The sequence below is a fragment of the Notolepis coatsorum genome (assembly GCF_963971535.1).
Source record: "Notolepis coatsorum genome assembly, chromosome: 1".
Classification (NCBI taxonomy): domain Eukaryota; kingdom Metazoa; phylum Chordata; class Actinopteri; order Aulopiformes; family Paralepididae; genus Notolepis; species Notolepis coatsorum.
The window spans coordinates 231972182-231995165 of NC_140165.1; the positions used below are offsets into that span (position 1 = coordinate 231972182).

The 22984-nt window shown below is 42.1% G+C and overlaps 1 protein-coding gene across 1 annotated transcript in view; it reads right to left on the reverse strand.

Annotated features, from left to right (window-relative positions):
• The window catches only part of LOC311224239 (uncharacterized protein), a 49030-nt gene extending 48837 nt beyond the window's left edge, over nucleotides 1–193 (reverse strand). The window contains exon 1 of the mRNA XM_084309143.1: nucleotides 36–193. Within this exon, the coding sequence (XP_084165269.1) occupies nucleotides 36–170 (135 nt within the window). The 5' untranslated portion in view covers nucleotides 171–193. The remainder of the gene's footprint in view (nucleotides 1–35) is intronic.
• Between the last annotated feature and the right edge of the window lie 22791 nt (nucleotides 194–22984).

The following is a 22984-nucleotide window of genomic DNA, read 5'->3' on the forward strand; positions in this document are numbered from 1 at the left end:
AAATATCTCCAGATCTCATTCCATTATGCACTTACTGTGGCAAGCTTGAGGTCATTCTGCTGTGCAGGAGGAGAGCTCTCTCCCTCCAGGGTGGACGCCGGAGCCGCTAAACATGGACCGGACATAGCCGAGACCAGCACGCAGAGGCAGGAGAGCAACCTGACATGCATCTCCCAAACCAACAATGCGGGAATTGGAGTGGCCTAGTTTTTAAGAAACGCATAGAGTTGCAAGTCCTTGGTTAATGAGAAAGCCTTTTAAATGGTTATTGTGACTCATACCACGCCAAAGCCAAAGGGAAGCCTCAGACAGAAAGCTACTATGGAATTAGGGAGGGGTTTACTTGGAGCAAAGGAAAAGCAAAGAGAAAGAACTGAATGCGTCAAATTGTATACATCATGAAGGTTTTATATCGTGTGGTCTAAAATGTTGATGCATACAAATTATGTCCATTTAAAATCTAACTTCAAATCTCTTTCCTCCCCCAATCTCCGGTCTCATTGATCGATTGATGTGACGATGTTCCTAAAGGTCCTGGTCTCACTGATGGATGATGTTGTGATAAAGTGCTAAAGTCCCTAAGACCCACAAGTTTGCGTTGCCACGTTTTGAAAACACGTTACTCACAGATAATCCCAAAGATATTGTGAAACCATAACTGCTAGAAAACAGGACGATGATTTTGCCCTGCGTGTTCTCTCGTCACACGATCCGATTGTTGCACACGATCTGTAGACATTCAAAGATGTCTCAACGAGTTGCGATATGTCTTTTAAACTATTCTCTTCGCAGTGCGTCTCTGTCGCGGGGGCGCTCCCTCGACCTCCATCGACCTCCCTCCATCCAAACTGATGCAACAGCGGGAACTCTGCTGTAATACAGCTCCTGTCCCACGCATTCTGCTCGCTCTCCCGAAATAACCCCCCCCCCCCCCCCCCCATCAAAGGCCATTCCCGGCCTGTTTTAGCAAATCCGTGTAAGTCCGTTCAACGGGGGAGAGATCCATGGGAAGGATCAAAACTGACTCTAATTGCAGGGATGGCTTCGGGGGCCGAAAAAGAAGATGGCTGCCGGCCAGGACGCCTGTAGTGGCGAGAGTGGTGGTGCCATGGTGAACTCAGGCTACAATTAGCCTTGATTGGCTGTTGTGGAGCTTTACGGGCTTCAGGAACATTCCAGTGCTGAGGGCATTATAGGAGGACCCACTGTTCCGCTGTGCTCTTTCTGCGGAATGATTTGAAAGAGCTCCTGCTGCTGGTTTTGTGGGCGAGCCAGTGAAATGGTGAAGTCCATTTAGGCAACTTGTGATCTAGAGAGCAGGGCTTAGCAGCAGAGAGGTTACACGCCGGGAGAGACCATGACAGCTGCCGACGTAATTAAGCAAGCAGACGTCCACGCCGCAGGAATACGCTTTTGCTCTCAAGGAGACGCTGGAGCTGTGCAACACAGGACTGCTCTGATGGCACTATATTGATGTAACTATAAGAGATTCGCTGAAATAAATAAATTTTAACAGGGAATTACATGCGGAAAAACACCAATGGGGCATGATCGCCTAACAGCGGCGGTCTGACATATCATGTTGCTCCCGCAGGGAATAGTCCATGTCCTGTAAGGGCAGAATAAGCAGGGAAGGCAGGATGGCCTAGACTAGAGTAAAGTAAAGGTCACCAGTTCAATCCCCGGCACAGACAGGAGGGTGTATTCCAGCTGTGAGCTGGTGATTGAAGGGTGGATGATGACATCTACGCCCCACCATCTCTGACAACTTGAGGAAAGCACTGAACCTGTGGGTAGTCCTGTGCCCTGTGACCTCTCTAATGAAACGTATTATGTGTGGAAAACTGTGTGCATGTGTAACTAGGAAGGATATGCAAAAACACACATTTCATAAACACACTCCATTTCAATTGCCTTGTGCACATTGACAATAAAGTAATATTATGATTTAGAGGGAAATTATGATGGGGTGGCTTTATGGAATGGACTACAAGTGGAAACGAAACAGAGCAATAACGTTGCACAGTTCAAAAATAGATACAAAAAAGCACTGATAGACATACAGAAAAAAGAATGGTTGTTTAAATAAATAAACCTTGTTTTAGTTATTATTCTTTTTCCTCACTCTTAGGTAGTAAGAGAGTTTTATTTTATACGGTAAGAAAGGGGCAGGACTAGATAAGCTGTGCTTCCTTTTGCCCCTTCTCCAACTCATCCTTGTTTGTTTTTCTATGGATGAAGATGGACTCATTTGTTTATGTTTACATTTAGTCTTTACTGTGATTTGTATTGATTTGTTGTGTTCAAGATAAATAAAGAGAGAGAAGAGATCACAGATCAAAGATCTTCTTCTGACTAGTGACTACCCCACTGTAACTGCAGCTATGGTTAACAGTTGGTTAATATAGTTATTTATGTTTACAATTTATATGCTTATTTTGTATAATAGTAATAATACACTCAATTGCTTTTCAATGTATTTCTTATTTGTTTTATATAAGATATATATTAGTGGCGCACTGTTTTTTCTATTTTATTTGTGCAATTACCACATCTCACGAGAGTTGACACACCTGGTATCCATCCGGTGACGTGTGTTTCCTCCTTCGCTCTCTTGCGTTGGACCATGAACTTGAATGGTAATGGAATTACCTGGCGTTCTAATAAGTAAAGAACAATCCATCACGCCAACGAAACAAGACAATCTTCCAAGAAATTGACAGAAGACATATACTACAGTAACGCATTGATGTTCTCATGTACTTGCACGCAGCCAATAAGGTATTGATTGATGGAGATAATAATTGTGGTATATGTTTAGTGACGTTCCGACCATTGGTAATGGACTTGTGATTGTAATAGTATCTTTTGTATGCAAGTTTCAAGTTCAAGTTTCAAGTTTCTTTATTAGTTGACATGCAAAGATACAGAATACCTTCACATGGAATGCTTTTTTCTGTTATGCTCCTATGAGGATCATAGGACGCTTGGATCATACACATACAGCTCATTACAGTAATATTCCACAATTATTACATTTTAGATAGTAATAATGGTACAGAGCCTTGAGACAAACATATGCATATTCACCACCGCAAACAGACTGGCAGCCGTCATAGGCAGCGCCATTTACGGAAGGAGGGGGGAGTGGGTTGGGGTTGTTACAGGGCTGTAGGGGGGGGGGGGGAGTGATCCCTCACACGAGGCAGCCGACAGTGCAGCGCCAATGCAGAGGAAGGGGGGGGGGGGGTGGGACTGGAGGGGGGGGGAAGGTGGGGGGGAGTGCACAAGCCAAGTCCTGGGTGGGGGAGGTAGGGATTGGGGGTGTGGGAAGCCGCTCGCCACTCTTATCTCCCAGAGGGCCTTCGACTCCACAGCTCTCTGGTTCGACCTTGGTCCAGGAATTTGTTTTGGCTGACTGGCACAATTTATCCCAGCCACGTCACTTTAAATTTTATTTGAATAGAGTGGAATATAACTCTATTGATTTGAGTGGAGTGAGTTTTAACAACTCCGTCCAAATGACTGAATGCATTATTAGTCCAAGTGCATTTGTATCTCATACAGATTTTTACGGTTTGGATGAAGTTGGATCAAGCTTCTTCATTAAAATCAGTCCAAGAAATCAACTTGTGTTTTGCGTCGTGCCGAGGATGTCACACCCACTGTCAGCGCAGAATAAGCAGGGATTAATGGCAGACTGACATATTGTTACTCTGTTGCAGTGTTAATTTTGTCAACTAAAATGATGACGAAAGATGTTCGTCAACTAAGGTTTTTTTCATGATGACAACGAGACGTGACGTCACGTTATTGAAAACCATGTCACGCTAACGTGACTAAATAGTTAATTAAATATCGTTGACACAACTGAGGACACACAAAATTTTATTTACAAAAACCAGGATTAAATTTCTCTTCATGCATGTTGATATTGTTGACTAAAACAAGACGAGACGAAATAATTATAACTTTTCAGCCATCGTCCCGAGTAGAGCAGTGTGACGGGGAGCTCTGTTATTAGCATTAGCTGAAGAGCTATTTGAAAAGCTAGTTTTAGCTTAACGTTACCTTGGCTAAAGTTGGGACTATTCATAATCCAGCTGCAGACCTGCAAGCAAAGTACAGCAAGTTGGCAAAGGAGTATTCCAAGGTAAATCACTTTTTCACCAGTAACGTTACATTTTCAGATTCAGATTCAGATTCAGAGTTTTTATTTGCCACATGATATCAATACAATCAGAGTTTCTTCATTACACAATCATAAATATCATTCCATGGACAAAAGGAGCAGGAAGAAGAATAAATGCCTGCCCCTTATTCCTAAACTAAACAAGTATTTACTTAATGGTCAGTGTACAACCTAATTTACACAAAATAATAATTTATACCATTATACAAGAAACACAATCCACAGTTAAACAAGAAAAAAAATTAATAATAATAATAATAATAATAATAATAATAATAATAATAATAATAATAATAATAATAATAATAATAATAATAATAATAATAATAATAATAATAATAATAATAATAATAATAATAATAATAATAATAATAATAATAATAATAATAATAATAATAATAATAATAATAATAATAATAATAATAATAATAATAATAATAATAATAATAATAATAATAATAATAATAATAATAATAATAATAATAATAATAATGAAAGAAAGAAAAAAAAGAAAATATCTCACTATTCAGATCACATTTGATTTTCATACTGACTAAATATTTTTAATTTTTTTTTGTTTTTGAATTGATAAACACTATTACATCCCTTAAGCTCGCTATGGAGAGAATTCCACAACTTTACACCAATAACTGAAGGATACATCTGTTTAAGTGTGGTACGTGCAAACTGATGTTTAAAATTGCATTTTCTCCTACTAAACTCACTTTCTAAATGAAAAAGATTTTGTACTTTTTCTGGCAGTGTATTATTTCTTGCCCTAAACATAATTAACATTGTTTGAAACTTAACCATGTCTTCAAGTTTAATTATTCTAGATTTAATAAATAATGTGTTTGTGTGTTCTCGATAATTCACTTTATGTGTGTTCTTTCCATCTAGCTCGCGTTAACTAGTGGCTAACCTAGGCTAGCTCACGTTAACGTGGTCACTGATCGACCTCTCGCACACAATTAATGACATAATGCAGACAGCCATACCGGTGACAATGTTTAGCTTTTAGTGCCAAATGATAAGAGTCTGAGGCGGAGTCTCAAAAGAGAATGTTGAATATTTATTTTGCATTAAAAATCACAACAGAGCCTCTGCTACTACAGTAGCTAACCTAAACGGAGCCTTCTGGTAGCAAGTGCAACAACGTATAACATCCGTGCGGAACCAATGTGCCAACAACCTTTCCGTGGGTGAACTCATTGAGCTTAGTTGTCAATTAATGATACTAATACTAATCTATACAATCACCTGTTGTTGAATAAATACCATTACTTTCTAGTTATTACTAAAAAACTGTATATACTGTATAAAACAGTAGCTGTAAAAAAGAAAAGAAAAAAAGTTTTATAATTTATATAATATAATTTTATTTAAAAAAAATTATGTATGCACTGGTATCGGATCAGTATAACCAGACCTAGACCACCTCTAACTCTAACCCCTAACCAGACCTAGACCACCTCTAACTCTAACCCCTAAGTTAGGGTTGTGACTTAGGCAGAGGTTACACCTTTCGTATCATCTTCGTATTGTTTTCTTATGCGTATCGCCGCGACGTCGTGCGCCTGAGTCACACTTTCGTTTTTTTCGTTTTTGTCAGCCAAGCACACTGATGTAGTACACTGCCAAAGCAGTAGGTGGCAGTAGGTGGCAAACATGAAGGCAATTTCAACCAATCAGAACGAATGTGCCAATACACTTCCTGGTGGAAGCTCCAGCAAAGAAATGTCAATAAGGCAGGCGCCTATGCCGCGCCACCATCTTGCTTGCTCACTCAATGCAGCAATTCTTTTTTCAGCAAAGCCTAATAAAAGTGCAATAAACAAAACGGATACATTCACTGTGTGTTCTGCCTGTCATTTGTTGATGAAACAAAACTAACATCAACACAAGTGACCACCAAGAGCAGATTGTTTAGTCTAAAAACGATCGGTAGCATTGTTAGCTGCATGCTAACGTCAATGGAGTATGCCATTATAACAATATAGCATTGTGGCTAGAAGCTAACGTTAGCTCACGCTACTTAGCCAGCACGAAACTGATGATATCGCGAGCTATCAGTAGTTTCAGTAGTTAGATAACATTAGAGACAACGCTGTGTGTATTAAACAAAGGTGAATAGATGACTGGGCCATTTTGTTTAATGCTTGTAAGTTGAAAGAGGAACTCTGAGCTAACAGGGTCTGAATCCTGATAGCTCACGTTAGCCAGCTCATGCAATCGGTAATGCTAGCAGAATGAATGGATGTAAACTTTATTTAACATATTGCATATGGGTACAATACAATACGGCTCAATACAAACAATTGTTAAGGGAATGCAGACTGTTGTAGCTTGGACTGGGGTCCTTATAACAATAACTTGACAACACATGGTAGCTGAAGCTATTTGGGACACGGAGCTCTGTCCCAAACACACACACTGTACACAGGAAGGGCACGCAGATGGTATCTACTGCGCATGGGCGTTTTCGCAACAACTGCTCCGTGCTGACTACACGCTGTATTCCTGGCGTTTTTTTTGCGTATCTCCAAACGCAAACACAATTTTGCGTTTCAGCCGTATCCACAAAAAAACGCCAAAAAACGCGTTTCTGTGTAGATAGGACATGATACGTCGTCAAAAACGTATAAAAAAACGCCAGGAATACACTAGTCTAACCTCAGCCTAGAGGTGGTCTAGGTCCGGATAGGGGTTAAGAGTTGGTCTAGCCCAGGGCTATTCAACTAAATTGTTCAGGGGGCCACATTGTCAGAAACCCAAGGGGCCAGGGGCCGGACTGCCACGGCGCCTCCCCATGCTATGAATATATGTACACTTGACACAACACGCAACCACATTTTCACAACTTTTATTTAACTACATTGCAAAAGTAGTATACTTTTCAAAAAAAGTGCTTCATTTATGTGCCACATCTGCAACATCTCCTGCAGAAAGTGCTTCATTTATGACTGTGCAACAACTGCAACATCTCCTCTTCAACATTTCAATATAAAAATAAAATAAAAAACAAACAAGTGCATGATGTGCATCTGAACATTCTAACATCAACAGTAACACTTGAACAAAAAAACACATTTATAGTGCAGCTGAGCTTATGAAAAAGTGCTTCATGTCTGTGCAACAACAGCAAATCACAGCATCTTATTAGCACTTATTGTCCACTCTTAACTCTCAAACATCAGGGGGGTGGGAGGCAGACAGGCCTAGCCTACATACACACATCTAATGAGAGCGATTGCACTTATTTGACTGGGCAATGGCAGAGAAAGAGGGTTCATAGGAAGTGAGGGCTACCCGCAAACAGTGATGCAAATGCTCATTTGTCAAGGAGGCACGTTGCTTGTTTTAATGACATTCATGTGAGAGAAACTGGATTCACAGGTGTATGTTGAGCCAAACATTGTGGTCAATGTCAGACTTTGCAATCAAAAGTTAGGGGGCTAATAACCCTTGCCATAATTTCAGTGCGCCCCCTAACTTTTGATTGCAAGGTCTGACATTGACCCCCTTTTCAGGAGTTGACCTAGAGCCCACCAAGGTCATGCATATCAAGTTTGGTCAATGTCAGACCTTGCAATACACTGTAAGGCACTGTAAGGCTACTGTCCTGCCTCACTTCCAGTGATGAAGCTAAGCTATGCTAACGGAGCGTCTATTCCCAAAGCTAAAATGCACGCACAGAGACAAAAAAGGTATGCATCTTCTTGTCTAACTCCAGGGAAGATGTTAAATAAGCTAATTTCCAAAAAAAGTGGAGTTCCCCTTTAACTACCCCTAAGTTAACCTAACCAGACCTAGACCACCTCTAGCTCTAACCACTAACCAGACCTCTTCCATGTGGCACTTTAACACTGACCTCAGAATGTGATTTTATATAATGTTTTTATGCAAGCAGATTGCAATCAGTGTGTACTAGTACTACTGTGTGTTCTGTTTACTTAGTTTACAGTATCCTGTTGTTATAGAATAAACTGCTGCCAGACACAGCAGAGAGAGAGAGGACAGACATGACAGAGAGGACAGACACAGCAGAGAGAGGGTACAGACACAGCAGAGAGAGGACAGACATGGCAGAGAGAAAGGAAAGACACAGCAAACAGAAGACAGACAGAGTTCAGCGTTGTCTCTCTGGTCAGAAACAACGTCACCACATCCGTAATGCATTGGACCATGTCTACACCAACATATACTGTAGGAGCAACAATACATTGGACCATGTCTACACCAACATATACTGTAGGAGCAACAATACATTGGACCATGTCTACACCAACATATATACTTCCTGTGTATCACTTGTGCCGCCGACTCAGATTCCCCTAGGTTAAAAACAAAATATGCAATTTAAATCAGAAAATGTTGGCAGCTAGGTGGCGCAGTGGGCAAGGCGCTCGCCACCAATGCAGGAGATGCTGGGTTCGAGCCCAGCTCTCGGCGTTGCTACCAGCTTGGCTGGTCGTTCATACTAATACAATTGGCAGTATTAGGGGGTGGGAAGCTGGTGGGTGGGGATCGGACGTTGTGGACAGCGACTCCTACAGGTCGGTTGGTGCGCCTGCGCAGTAGAATCAGGAAGCGACGAGGGCGGCGTGTCCCTCCCACGCAGACCCTCGCCGCTGAGAGATCGCGCTGTGCAGGTGAAAAGATGCGATGGCTGCCTCCTCGAGTACCGGAGGGGACACGTGATGCAAGGCTTCGTCCACATTGCAGCCGGCTTGTGGGAGGCATGGCCTAACAACGTTCGAGACAGGGGAGGGTAGAATTGGACAATACGAAATTGGGGACGGGAGAAAAAAGGAAAAATGGGGAGAAAAAGTAGATAAAAATGTCATCCGTTTTCGTCGACTAAATCTAGACTAAAACAAAAAAGGCAAAATTGAGACAAAAACTGACTAAGACTAAAATGCTCAGACATTTAGTTGACTAAAACTGACTAAACGAAAAATAAATGAAGATGACTAAATATGACGAAAACGAAAAAGGAGCACTTGACACATGACTAATACTAAAACTAAAATGAAAATAGCTGCCAAAATTAACACTGCTCTGTTGTCACTGTATTATAGCGGGAATAAGAAGGGAACAGTGTCTCGAACATAGAAACATAAAACAAGTTTAAAAAACAAAAAGGTAAATAGTCAAAGACTATTTCAAGTTCAAGTTCAAGTTCAAGTTCTTTAATAGTTGTCATACAGAAGTACAGAATACTTTCATACAAAATGCTTCTTACTGTTACGCTCCAGAGACTGTGCTAGACAAGATAGTATCAAATAACATAATAACATAATATAGCATGAATTTAGAAGAAGAAAATGAGGTCACAGTGTTCGGTATAGACATATGTACAATGTTCTGAGTTACCATATAATATACAATACACAATACTATGCAGTGTACTAATGTACAGTACTATCTAGTGCAAAGCAGAAATGGGATGAGGTACAATTTTAGGTACAATTTACAGTAAGGTGTACGAGTTGTAGTGCAATCCTTCATCCATAAATATAAAGTGTGGGGAGTGGGTGCTACAGTGTGTTTGTTTAAAGTGGGTGTGTGCTATAAGTGTGTGGAGTGGGTGCTACAGTGTGTTTGTTTAAAGTGAGTGTGTGCGTGTGGATGTGTGTGCTATGTGCGTTTGGTGGTTGTTGTTGTGTAGTGTTCATTCATTGTTCGTTTAGCAGCCTGATGGCCTGGGGATAGAAGCTTCTTCTGAGTCTTTCTGTGCTCGCCTTGAGACTCCTGTATCGCTTGCCTGACCGCAGCAGTTCAAAGAGGCAGTTGTTCGGGTGACTGGAGTCTTTAATGATTCTCTTAGCCTTGCCCTTGCAACGCTTGTAGTAAATGTTCTGGAGGGTGGGGAGCCCCCCTCCAATTGTGCGTTCGGCTGAACGTGTCACTCTTTGTAGTCTGCTTTGGTCTTGTGCAGTGCTATTCCCAAACCAGGAGGTGATGTTGCCGGTCAAGATGCTCTCTATTGTACATGAGTAGAAGTTCTTAAGGATCTTCTGGCTGACTTGGAACTTCCTTAGGCGCCTGAGGAAGTAGAGGCGTTGTCGTGCCTTCTTCACAACACTGTTAATGTGTGTGGTCCATGTCAAGTCCTCGGATATGTAGGCTCCGAGGTACTTAAAGCTGTTGACTCTCTCAACCGGTGCCCCGTCGATGCTGAGGGGGCTGTAGTCCTTGACCCCCGACCTCCTGAAGTCCACAATCATCTCCTTTGTTTTGCTGACGTTCAGGGAGAGGCTGTTTTCCTGGCACCATCCCGCCAGGACCTTGACCTCTTCCAGGTAGGCCCTCTCGTCGTTGGCAGAGATCAGGCCCACCACCACTGTGTCGTCAGCAAATTTGACGATTGTATTGCTACTCCGCTGAGCCACACAGTCGTGTGTGTACAGGGAGTAGAGGAGGGGACTCAGAACACAGCCCTGGGGGGCCCCTATGTTGAGGGTGATGGATGAGGAGGTGCAGTTGCCTGCTCTCACCACCTGGGGTCTGCCAGTCAGGAAGTCCAAGACCCACTGGCAGAGGTCATAGCCCAAGCCCAGGTCCCTGAGCTTGGCTATGAGTATGGAGGGGACTATGGTATTGAATGCCGAGCTGTAGTCGATGAATAGCATTCTCACATAGTTCCCCTGCCTCTTGTCCAGGTGTGATGCTGCTGTGTGCAGCACATGGGATATGGCGTCCTCCGTGGACCTGTTGGGGCGGTATGCAAATTGCAGGGGGTCCATGTTGATGGGGAGGGAGGAGCAGATGTAGCCCTTTACTAGCTTCTCAAAGCACTTCATGGCTATGGAGGTGAGAGCTACAGGGCGGTAGTCGTTGAGGCAAGCAGGCTTGGATTTTTTGGGTACAGGGATAATAGTGGACTTCTTCAGGCAGGTGGGGATGACAGCCTGTTCTAAGGACAGGTTAAATATGTCAGTGAATACTGGGGCCAGTTGGTCGGCACAGACTTTCTAAGTGTTCGAGAAGGAACAGGGGGAAGTAAAAAAACATATCAAGCCCTGCCCCTTCCTTACAATATTTTACATTATAATTTAAACAAATAAAATAATATAACAAATAATGAAAAATTTAATAAAAGTAGTTTTTATATATCCAAATGAGAAAAAAATATGTATTAGGCAGTCACATTACTGCTCAAGCTCCTCTCTCTTATATGTGTCCATACGTGCTTGTTTATAGCTACCTAATTGATTGATATTATTGCTAAATTTTATACTCACATCCAGACCATTCCAGAGTGATACCCCACAAACTGCAATGCACATACTTTTAAGAGTTGTACGTACCGTAGGTTGTTTTAAAGCTAATGTCCCTCTAAAATTATAAACACTCTCTCTAGCCATGGAAATTATTGAATGTTGCTTGGTAATTCGTTTTTTATTGCCAGAAACATCATTTGTGCAGATTTGAATTTAATTAAGTCCATGCATTTTAATGTTTGACTCTTTACAAAATGTCAGTGCAGAAGAAGAACAAGTCGTGTTTATCTATCCCCTTGGGGAGATTCGTCCTCTGCAGAAGAAGAATAAGAAGAAGTCATGTTTATCTATCCCCTTGGGGAGATTTGTTCTCTGCAGAAGAAGAAGAAGAAGTCATGTTTACTGTATCTATCCCCTTGGGGAGATTCGTCCTCTGCAGAAGAAGAATAAGAAGAAGTCATGTTTATCTATCCCCTTGGGGAGATTTGTTCTCTGCAGAAGAAGAAGAAGTCATGTTTATCTATCCCCTTGGGGAGATTCGTCCTCTGCAGAAGAAGAAGAAGAAGAAGTTGTTATGATGTATGCACGTACCACGTAATATTTTGTAGTGGTGTAGTATGTAAGTAATAAGACTCAGGATGCAGGATCACTCTTTAGCCTTTAGCCTATTTACTTATACTTGTAGCAGGTGTAGCCACCTGAATATGTCTGGCTATTATTCAGGGTGTCTAACGTTAATCTTTTGCATGACCTGTGTTCACGAGGACATTGTAACCAGTTGACCGCTCTTGATCATACCTACCCGGACATGGACTATTAACTTGCTGCTCTTTGATTCTCCTTCTTCAAAACATTGACGTTTCATAACGAGACAGGATTACAGGTGCCGGCAGGGGGCGGTGGTGGTCGCTGGGCAGGAAGGACATCAGGAGAAGAAGAAATGGTTCATTGCACGGTGCAGCGGGGAGGGGCTCTCACTTCTGCGTTCTACACGGAGGAAGAAGGACGTCTGGAACGGGAGCACCACTGAGTCAGCATGCGAGGAACAAACTCAGTTACCAAACGGGTTATCCTAGAAATATCTGCGGTAGCTTAGCGTTTGGTTAATGTGCCAGAGACACTGTGAATGAATCGACAGGCGAGCATCGCCGAAGACCAGGTGGTAGACATTGGCCACCTTGCGTTAGCTGTGTATAGGCGTCATAGCAGGAGGGTTCAACACGACCCACAGTTTAGCTGTGTTTAGGCGAGTACCACAGTTTAGCACGCGCGCCGGCTCACCTCTTCAGCCCAGCAGAGGACGCCACTACACTGCATGCTTCTCCAGCCCCTCCAAGCCGTTGCCCAGCAGCACCTGCCCCAGCGTCTACTCCGCCCCGCTGGCTGTTATCGCGGGATCTCCGTCGGCCATCTTAGCACCTGGACTAGTGGTGCTGAGGTTGAGCCCGCCATCTTGGATAAGTACCAGCGGTGCTCTGAGTGTTGAAGCGTGTTCGGTAGACAGTCCACTGTGTGGCGCAGGCTCTGTAAGAGTGAAGATAAACGGTGCTTTGAACGAACGCTGGAGAGCAGTGTATAGGGGCGCCCCAACCATTTCAAGCCGGCTTTAGATAGGACTTTATTTGCTAAATGTGGGCCCACTGTTAATTTCTTTTGAGTGTAATAATAATGTGTGGTTCTTTATAAAATTCCCATTGAACTCCTTTACTCCTTACCTGGTTCTCCCCTACCGCAAACGGAGCAGTAGATAACCCTTAAAGGGAAGAGGTTCTTACTGTGTCTGTAATAAAGAGTGAAAGCACTAGGTGCTCAGTGTGGGAATAGCTGTCAGTGTGGGAATAGCTGTCAGTGTGGGAATAGCTGTCAGTGTGGGAATAGCTGTCAGTGTGGGAATAGCTTTTCTAATTGAGTGCTATACTTGTGAATGGAACCAGGCTATATAAAGGAGACGTAAATGGGATCACTGTGTGCGTGTCCGTAATGTGCATTTCATCTAACCCTTTTCTCTCCGGGTAATGCTCATTATTATTTAACCCTTTCCCCACCCCTGCCTATAGTTCATTGTTAAAGGTCTCTACGGGTTATTAAGGAAGGGTACTGCTTTGGGGAGCGAATACATCATCCATCTTACTGCCATCAGGTGTGGGAGGGCTCAGGAAGTATTGGGGGAAGTGGGGGTGTGTGGGGAGCTACTGCTGATCGCCCTGGAGGGCAAGAAGGACCAGAGTACCATCCCTAGGTCAGTGAATCCTAGGCCCCATCCGCTCCTGCTGCTCGACCTCCACTTCGACATTCCTGGCCTACAGTCGGGGATCCAGCTAGACTCAGCTCTGCTGCGTCCCGCTACCAGGTGGCCGTGTACAACCACTCCCATAAAGCAGGGATAATCCACCCTGCTACACAGGGTACACAACATGGTACACAGGCTTCTTCTCTCTTCACCTGTATGCATAACATCGCATTGTATTAACTGCGCCCCATAGTGGAGGCTCTTGGAAGTACAGCTTAAACATGCATTATGATTAGAGAACACAACAGAAGTCATGTTTATCTATCCCCTTGGGGAGATTCGTTCTCTGCAGAAGAAGAATAAGAATAAGAATAAGTCATGTTTATCTATTCCTTTGGGGAGATTCATCCTCTGCAGAAGAAGAAGCAGAAGAAGTCATGTTTATATATCCCCTTGGGGAGATTCATCCTCTACATTTGACACACATCCCAACAATTTCTGGAGCAGTGGGCAGCCACACAAGTTCAAGTTCAAGTGTGTCACTGGGGACCAACGCCAGTTGTAATGCCAGTAGGTCAGTGGCAGTGGCATGAGGATATGCAGAGCATGCATGTCTTTATGGTGTGGGGGAAACCGGAGTACTCAAGTTAAACCCACGCAAACACAGAGATAATATGCAAACTCCACACAGGCAACAGTGGTGGGGTTTGAACCCAGGACCTTCTTGCTGTGAGGCAGCCAGCAAGGCTAACCACTGCTTGGGGTTGAACCCAGGACCTTCTTGCTGTGAGGCAGCAGGGCTAACCACTGCTGGGGTTTGAACCCAGGACCTTCTTGCTGTGAGGCAACATTGCTAACCATGCCAGCCTGATGTTTTTACTCTCTACTATAAAGGGGAATAAGCCAGGAATATTGCATCAATTATCTGTTGTTACTGTATTATTATAGTTTAGATGGATTGAGGAGTAGTGCCAGTTTACCATTCCTTACTCTGGAACTAGAGTGAATTAGAGTGGAACTAGAGTGAATTAGAGTGGAACTAGAGTGGATTAGAGTGGAACTAGAGTGAATTAGAGTGGAACTAGAGTGAATTAGAGTGGAACTAGAGTGGATTAGAGTGGAACTAGAGTGGAACTAGAGAGAATTAGAGTGGTACTAGAGTGGATTAGAGTGGAACTAGAGTGAATTAGGGTGGAACTAGAGTGAATTAGAGTGGAACTAGAGTGAATTAGAGTGGAACTAGAGTGGATTAGAGTGGAACTTGAGTGAATTCAAGTGAGTTAGAGTGGAACTAGAGTGGATTAGAGTGGAACTAGAGTGGATTAGAGTGGAATTAGAGTGGATTAGAGTAGAACTAGAGTGAATTAGAGTGGAACTAGAGTGTATTAGAGTAGAACTAGAGTGAATTAGAGTGGAACTAGAGTGGATTCGAGTGGATTAGAGTGGAACTAGAGTGAATTCAGGTGAGTTAGAGTGGAACTAGAGTGGATCAGAGTGGAACTAGAGTGAATTAGAGTGGAACTAGAGTGGATTAGAGTGGAACTAGAGTGGAACTAGAGTGAATTAGAGTGGAACTAGATTGGATTAGAGTGGAACTAGATTGAATTAGAGTGTAACTAGAGTGGATTAGAGCTAAACTAGAGTGGATTAGAGTGGAACTAGAGTGGAACTTCTTCCTGTGAGGCAGCAGGGCTAACCACTGCTGGGGTTTGAACCCAGGACCTTCTTGCTGTGAGGCAACATTGCTAACCATGCCAGCCTGATGTTTTTACTCTCTACTATAAAGGGGAATAAGCCAGGAATATTGCATCAATTATCTGTTGTTACTGTATTATTATAGTTTAGATGGATTGAGGAGTAGTGCCAGTTTACCATTCCTTACTCTGGAACTAGAGTGAATTAGAGTGGAACTAGAGTGAATTAGAGTGGAACTAGAGTGAATTAGAGTGGAACTAGAGTGGATTAGAGTGGAACTAGAGTGAATTAGAGTGGAACTAGAGTGGATTAGAGTGGAACTAGAGTGAATTAGAGTGGAACTAGAGTGAATTAGAGTGGAACTAGAGTGAATTAGAGTGGAACTAGAGTGGATTAGAGTGTAATTAGAGTGGATTAGAGTAGAACTAGAGTGAATTAGAGTGGAACTAGAGTGTATTAGAGTAGAACTAGAGTGAATTATAGTGGAACTAGAGTGGATTCGAGTGGATTAGAGTGGAACTAGAGTGAATTCAGGTGAGTTAGAGTGGAACTAGAGTGGATCAGAGTGGATTAGAGTGGAACTAGAGTGAATTCAGGTGAGTTAGAGTGGAACTAGAGTGGATCAGAGTGGAACTAGTGTGAATTAGAGTGGAACTAGAGTGGATTAGAGTGGAACTAGAGTGGAACTAGAGTGAATTAGAGTGGAACTAGAGTGGATTAGAGTGGAACTAGAGTGGATTAGAGTGTAACTAGAGTGGATTAAAGTGGAACTAGAGTGGATTAGAGTGAATTAGAGTGGAACTAGAGTGAATTAGAGTGAATTAGAGTGGAACTAGAGTGAATTAGAGTGAATCGGAGTGGAACTAGAGTGAATTAGAGTGGGACTAGAGTGGATTAGAGTGAATTAGAGTGATTTAGAGTGGAACTAGAGTGGATTAGAGTGGGACTAGAGTGGATTAGAGTGGATTAGAGTGGATTAGAGTGGATTAGAGTGGAACTAGAGTGGAATTAGAGTGGATTAGAGTGGAATTAGAGTGAATTAGAGTGAACTAGAGTGAATTAGAGTGGAACTAGATTGGATTAGAGTGTAACTAGAGCAGATTATAGTGTAACTAGAGTGGATTAGAGTAGAACTAGAGTGAATTAGAGTGGAACTAGAGTGGATTAGAGTGGAACTAGAGTGGATTAGAGTAGAACTAGGGTGAAGCACCAGAGGAAAGGTCATAGGGTCACCAGAATCAATAGATTTCTTCCTCTTGGGGTCATGCATGTGCACAGCAAATTGTATGGCCATTCGGGCCACTTTCATGGCAATCTGACCATTACTTAATAGATATGTCATGCTCAGTCTAAAAGTTTGGCCTGATGTCACTAGAGAAAAGGTAATTTCTTCCAGTTTCTTCCTCTTGTGGCCATACATTTGCTCATCAAATTCCATGGCAATCCAACCATTACTCTCAATGTTGGCCTGATGGTGGCACATGAAAAATGTCACCAAAATCAACAGGGTTCCTCCTTTTAGGGCAGGGGTCAGCAACCTTTACTATCAAAAGAGCCCCCCCCCCCCCGGAACTAGAGTGGATTAGAGTGGAACTTGAGTGAATTCAAGTGAGTTAGAGTGGAACTAGAGTGGATTAGAGTCAAACTAGAGTGGATTAGAGTGTAATTAGAGTGTATTAGAGTAGAACTAGAGTGAATTAGAGTGGAACTAGAGTGTATTAGAGTAGAACTAGAGTGAATTATAGTGGAACTAGAGTGGATTCGAGTGGATTAGAGTGGAACTAGAGTGAATTCAGGTGAGTTAGAGTGGAACTAGAGTGGATCAGAGTGGATTAGAGTGGAACTAGAGTGAATTCAGGTGAGTTAGAGTGGAACTAGAGTGGATCAGAGTGGAACTAGCGTGAATTAGAGTGGAACTAGAGTGGATTAGAGTGGAACTAGAGTGAATTAGAGTGGAACTAGAGTGGATTAGAGTGGAACTAGAGTGGATTAGAGTGTAACTAGAGTGGATTAAAGTGGAACTAGAGTGGATTAGAGTGAATTAGAGTGGAACTAGAGTGAATTAGAGTGAATTAGAGTGGAACTAGAGTGAATTAGAGTGAATCGGAGTGGAACTAGAGTGAATTAGAGTGGGACTAGAGTGGATTAGAGTGAATTAGAGTGATTTAGAGTGGAACTAGAGTGGATTAGAGTGGGACTAGAGTGGATTAGAGTGGATTAGAGTGGATTAGAGTGGAACTAGAGTGGAATTAGAGTGGATTAGAGTGGAATTAGAGTGAATTAGAGTGAACTAGAGTGAATTAGAGTGGAACTAGATTGGATTAGAGTGTAACTAGAGCAGATTATAGTGTAACTAGAGTGGATTAGAGTAGAACTAGAGTGAATTAGAGTGGAACTAGAGTGGATTAGAGTGGAACTAGAGTGGATTAGAGTAGAACTAGGGTGAAGCACCAGAGGAAAGGTCATAGGGTCACCAGAATCAATAGATTTCTTCCTCTTGGGGTCATGCATGTGCACAGCAAATAGTATGGCCATTCGGCCACTTTCATGGCAATCTGACCATTACTTAATAGATATGTCATGCTCAGTCTAAAAGTTTGGCCTGATGTCACTAGAGAAAAGGTAATTTCTTCCAGTTTCTTCCTCTTGTGGCCATACATTTGCTCATCAAATTCCATGGCAATCCAACCATTACTCTCAATGTTGGCCTGATGGTGGCACATGAAAAATGTCACCAAAATCAACAGGGTTCCTCCTTTTAGGGCAGGGGTCAGCAACCTTTACTATCAAAAGAGCCCCCCCCCCCCCTGGAACTAGAGTGGATTAGAGTGGAACTTGAGTGAATTCAAGTGAGTTAGAGTGGAACTAGAGTGGATTAGAGTCAAACTAGAGTGGATTAGAGTGTAATTAGAGTGGATTAGAGTAGAACTAGAGTGAATTAGAGTGGAACTAGAGTGTATTAGAGTAGAACTAGAGTGAATTATAGTGGAACTAGAGTGGATTCGAGTGGATTAGAGTGGAACTAGAGTGAATTCAGGTGAGTTAGAGTGGAACTAGAGTGGATCAGAGTGGATTAGAGTGGAACTAGAGTGAATTCAGGTGAGTTAGAGTGGAACTAGAGTGGATCAGAGTGGAACTAGCGTGAATTAGAGTGGAACTAGAGTGGATTAGAGTGGAACTAGAGTGGAACTAGAGTGAATTAGAGTGGAACTAGAGTGGATTAGAGTGGAACTAGAGTGGATTAGAGTGTAACTAGAGTGGATTAAAGTGGAACTAGAGTGGATTAGAGTGAATTAGAGTGGAACTAGAGTGAATTAGAGTGAATTAGAGTGGAACTAGAGTGAATTAGAGTGAATCGGAGTGGAACTAGAGTGAATTAGAGTGGGACTAGAGTGGATTAGAGTGAATTAGAGTGATTTAGAGTGGAACTAGAGTGGATTAGAGTGGGACTAGAGTGGATTAGAGTGGATTAGAGTGGATTAGAGTGGAACTAGAGTGGAATTAGAGTGGATTAGAGTGGAATTAGAGTGAATTAGAGTGAACTAGAGTGAATTAGAGTGGAACTAGATTGGATTAGAGTGTAACTAGAGCAGATTATAGTGTAACTAGAGTGGATTAGAGTAGAACTAGAGTGAATTAGAGTGGAACTAGAGTGGATTAGAGTGGAACTAGAGTGGATTAGAGTAGAACTAGGGTGAAGCACCAGAGGAAAGGTCATAGGGTCACCAGAATCAATAGATTTCTTCCTCTTGGGGTCATGCATGTGCACAGCAAATTGTATGGCCATTCGGCCACTTTCATGGCAATCTGACCATTACTTAATAGATATGTCATGCTCAGTCTAAAAGTTTGGCCTGATGTCACTAGAGAAAAGGTAATTTCTTCCAGTTTCTTCCTCTTGTGGCCATACATTTGCTCATCAAATTCCATGGCAATCCAACCATTACTCTCAATGTTGGCCTGATGGTGGCACATGAAAAATGTCACCAAAATCAACAGGGTTCCTCCTTTTAGGGCAGGGGTCAGCAACCTTTACTATCAAAAGAGCCCCCCCCCCCTGGAACTAGAGTGGATTAGAGTGGAACTTGAGTGAATTCAAGTGAGTTAGAGTGGAACTAGAGTGGATTAGAGTCAAACTAGAGTGGATTAGAGTGTAATTAGAGTGGATTAGAGTAGAACTAGAGTGAATTAGAGTGGAACTAGAGTGTATTAGAGTAGAACTAGAGTGAATTATAGTGGAACTAGAGTGGATTCGAGTGGATTAGAGTGGAACTAGAGTGAATTCAGGTGAGTTAGAGTGGAACTAGAGTGGATCAGAGTGGATTAGAGTGGAACTAGAGTGAATTCAGGTGAGTTAGAGTGGAACTAGAGTGGATCAGAGTGGAACTAGCGTGAATTAGAGTGGAACTAGAGTGGATTAGAGTGGAACTAGAGTGGAACTAGAGTGAATTAGAGTGGAACTAGAGTGGATTAGAGTGGAACTAGAGTGGATTAGAGTGTAACTAGAGTGGATTAAAGTGGAACTAGAGTGGATTAGAGTGAATTAGAGTGGAACTAGAGTGAATTAGAGTGAATTAGAGTGGAACTAGAGTGAATTAGAGTGAATCGGAGTGGAACTAGAGTGAATTAGAGTGGGACTAGAGTGGATTAGAGTGAATTAGAGTGATTTAGAGTGGAACTAGAGTGGATTAGAGTGGGACTAGAGTGGATTAGAGTGGATTAGAGTGGATTAGAGTGGATTAGAGTGGAACTAGAGTGGAATTAGAGTGGATTAGAGTGGAATTAGAGTGAATTAGAGTGAACTAGAGTGAATTAGAGTGGAACTAGATTGGATTAGAGTGTAACTAGAGCAGATTATAGTGTAACTAGAGTGGATTAGAGTAGAACTAGAGTGAATTATAGTGGAACTAGAGTGGATTAGAGTGGAACTAGAGTGGATTAGAGTAAAACTAGGGTGAAGCACCAGAGGAAAGGTCATAGGGTCACCAGAATCAATAGATTTCTTCCTCTTGGGGTCATGCATGTGCACAGCAAATTGTATGGCCATTCGGCCACTTTCATGGCAATCTGACCATTACTTAATAGATATGTCATGCTCAGTCTAAAAGTTTGGCCTGATGTCACTTGAGAAAAGGTAATTTCTTCCAGTTTCTTCCTCTTGTGGCCATACATTTGCTCATCAAATTCCATGGCAATCCAACCATTACTCTCAATGTTGGCCTGATGGTGGCACATGAAAAATGTCACCAAAATCAACAGGGTTCCTCCTTTTAGGGCAGGGGTCAGCAACCTTTACTATCAAAAGAGCCCCCCCCCTGGAACTAGAGTGGATTAGAGTGGAACTTGAGTGAATTCAAGTGAGTTAGAGTGGAACTAGAGTGGATTAGAGTCAAACTAGAGTGGATTAGAGTGTAATTAGAGTGGATTAGAGTAGAACTAGAGTGAATTAGAGTGGAACTAGAGTGTATTAGAGTAGAACTAGAGTGAATTATAGTGGAACTAGAGTGGATTCGAGTGGATTAGAGTGGAACTAGAGTGAATTCAGGTGAGTTAGAGTGGAACTAGAGTGGACCAGAGTGGATTAGAGTGGAACTAGAGTGAATTCAGGTGAGTTAGAGTGGAACTAGAGTGGATCAGAGTGGAACTAGCGTGAATTAGAGTGGAACTAGAGTGGATTAGAGTGGAACTAGAGTGGAACTAGAGTGAATTAGAGTGGAACTAGAGTGGATTAGAGTGGAACTAGAGTGGATTAGAGTGTAACTAGAGTGGATTAAAGTGGAACTAGAGTGGATTAGAGTGAATTAGAGTGGAACTAGAGTGAATTAGAGTGAATTAGAGTGGAACTAGAGTGAATTAGAGTGAATCGGAGTGGAACTAGAGTGAATTAGAGTGGGACTAGAGTGGATTAGAGTGAATTAGAGTGATTTAGAGTGGAACTAGAGTGGATTAGAGTGGGACTAGAGTGGATTAGAGTGGATTAGAGTGGATTAGAGTGGATTAGAGTGGAACTAGAGTGGAATTAGAGTGGATTAGAGTGGAATTAGAGTGAATTAGAGTGAACTAGAGTGAATTAGAGTGGAACTAGATTGGATTAGAGTGTAACTAGAGCAGATTATAGTGTAACTAGAGTGGATTAGAGTAGAACTAGAGTGAATTAGAGTGGAACTAGAGTGGATTAGAGTGGAACTAGAGTGGATTAGAGTAGAACTAGGGTGAAGCACCAGAGGAAAGGTCATAGGGTCACCAGAATCAATAGATTTCTTCCTCTTGGGGTCATGCATGTGCACAGCAAATTGTATGGCCATTCGGCCACTTTCATGGCAATCTGACCATTACTTAATAGATATGTCATGCTCAGTCTAAAAGTTTGGCCTGATGTCACTAGAGAAAAGGTAATTTCTTCCAGTTTCTTCCTCTTGTGGCCATACATTTGCTCATCAAATTCCATGGCAATCCAACCATTACTCTCAATGTTGGCCTGATGGTGGCACGTGAAAAATTTCACCAAAATCAACAGGGTTCCTCCTTTTAGGGCAGGGGTCAGCAACCTTTACTATCAAAAGAGGAGACAAAACACTGGCGTCTGTAGACCGACTTTGAAATAAAACCCTGAAATATTCAGGTATATTTGAGTCCTTCCCTTATTTGTGGAACATTTATAAAATAAAAAGTAGTCCACTTTGAAAAAAGACTACCATGTGTAGACCTACTTTGAAATAAAACCCTGAACTATGCAGCTCTATTTGAGTCCTTCCCTTATTTGTGGAAAATCTATAAAATAAAAAGTAAATTTTTAGTTGTTCGCAAATTTCTCACCACATATCAGGCATAAGCCTGCATCGTTAGTCATGAAAGCAAATTAATCTGTCCACGCTGAATTAAACCCTCTATTTTCCTCAGACTTTCCTTTTTTTGGATTTATCCATGGTTAGCTTACTGGGGGGTCGTAAACTCAAGATTAGCCACTTGCAGGGAGAGGCGCGGGGTGTGACATACTGTATATTTTAGTTGAATAAATATTTTAGTTGAATAAATATTTTAGTTGATGAAATATTTTTTCATTTCAGTGTCACAGTATGACATCGATCTCCAAAATAAGAGATAAAAAAAAGAAGTAAAAAAAAGAAATAAAGATTTCTTTTTATTTTTTTGGCCAGGGAGCCACAGCTGATTGGCTAAAGAGCCGCAGGTTTCCGACCCCTGTTTTAGGGTCATGAATGTTCATAGCAAATTTCATGGCAATACGACCAATTATTTCCGAGGTATGGTAAGAAAAGAAAGACACACACACCGGCAAAAACACACACAATGATGGTAGAAATGATGGTGACATTAGTGAGTGTACAGGATCCTATGCTAATTCTCCCTCTATTCTTCCCATATAATTCCCGGCATGCCTATCCCCATTGCAAAGCAAATCGTTTCTCTCTTGTTCCTATACCCAGTTTTTATTACCTGGTGTGGTCTGGGGGTGGTGTAATTTGAGCAGCCACACCTGTCTGAGGTCTAGTTAAAGGAGCTGTAAGTGGTATTCTTTTGGTTAAAAAGTGCTACACTCCTCTCAACAGTCATCACTGATATAGTGTTTGGTCAGTAACATGGATCTTCCAGTCCCTGCAATAAACAGAAAATACATTTTCT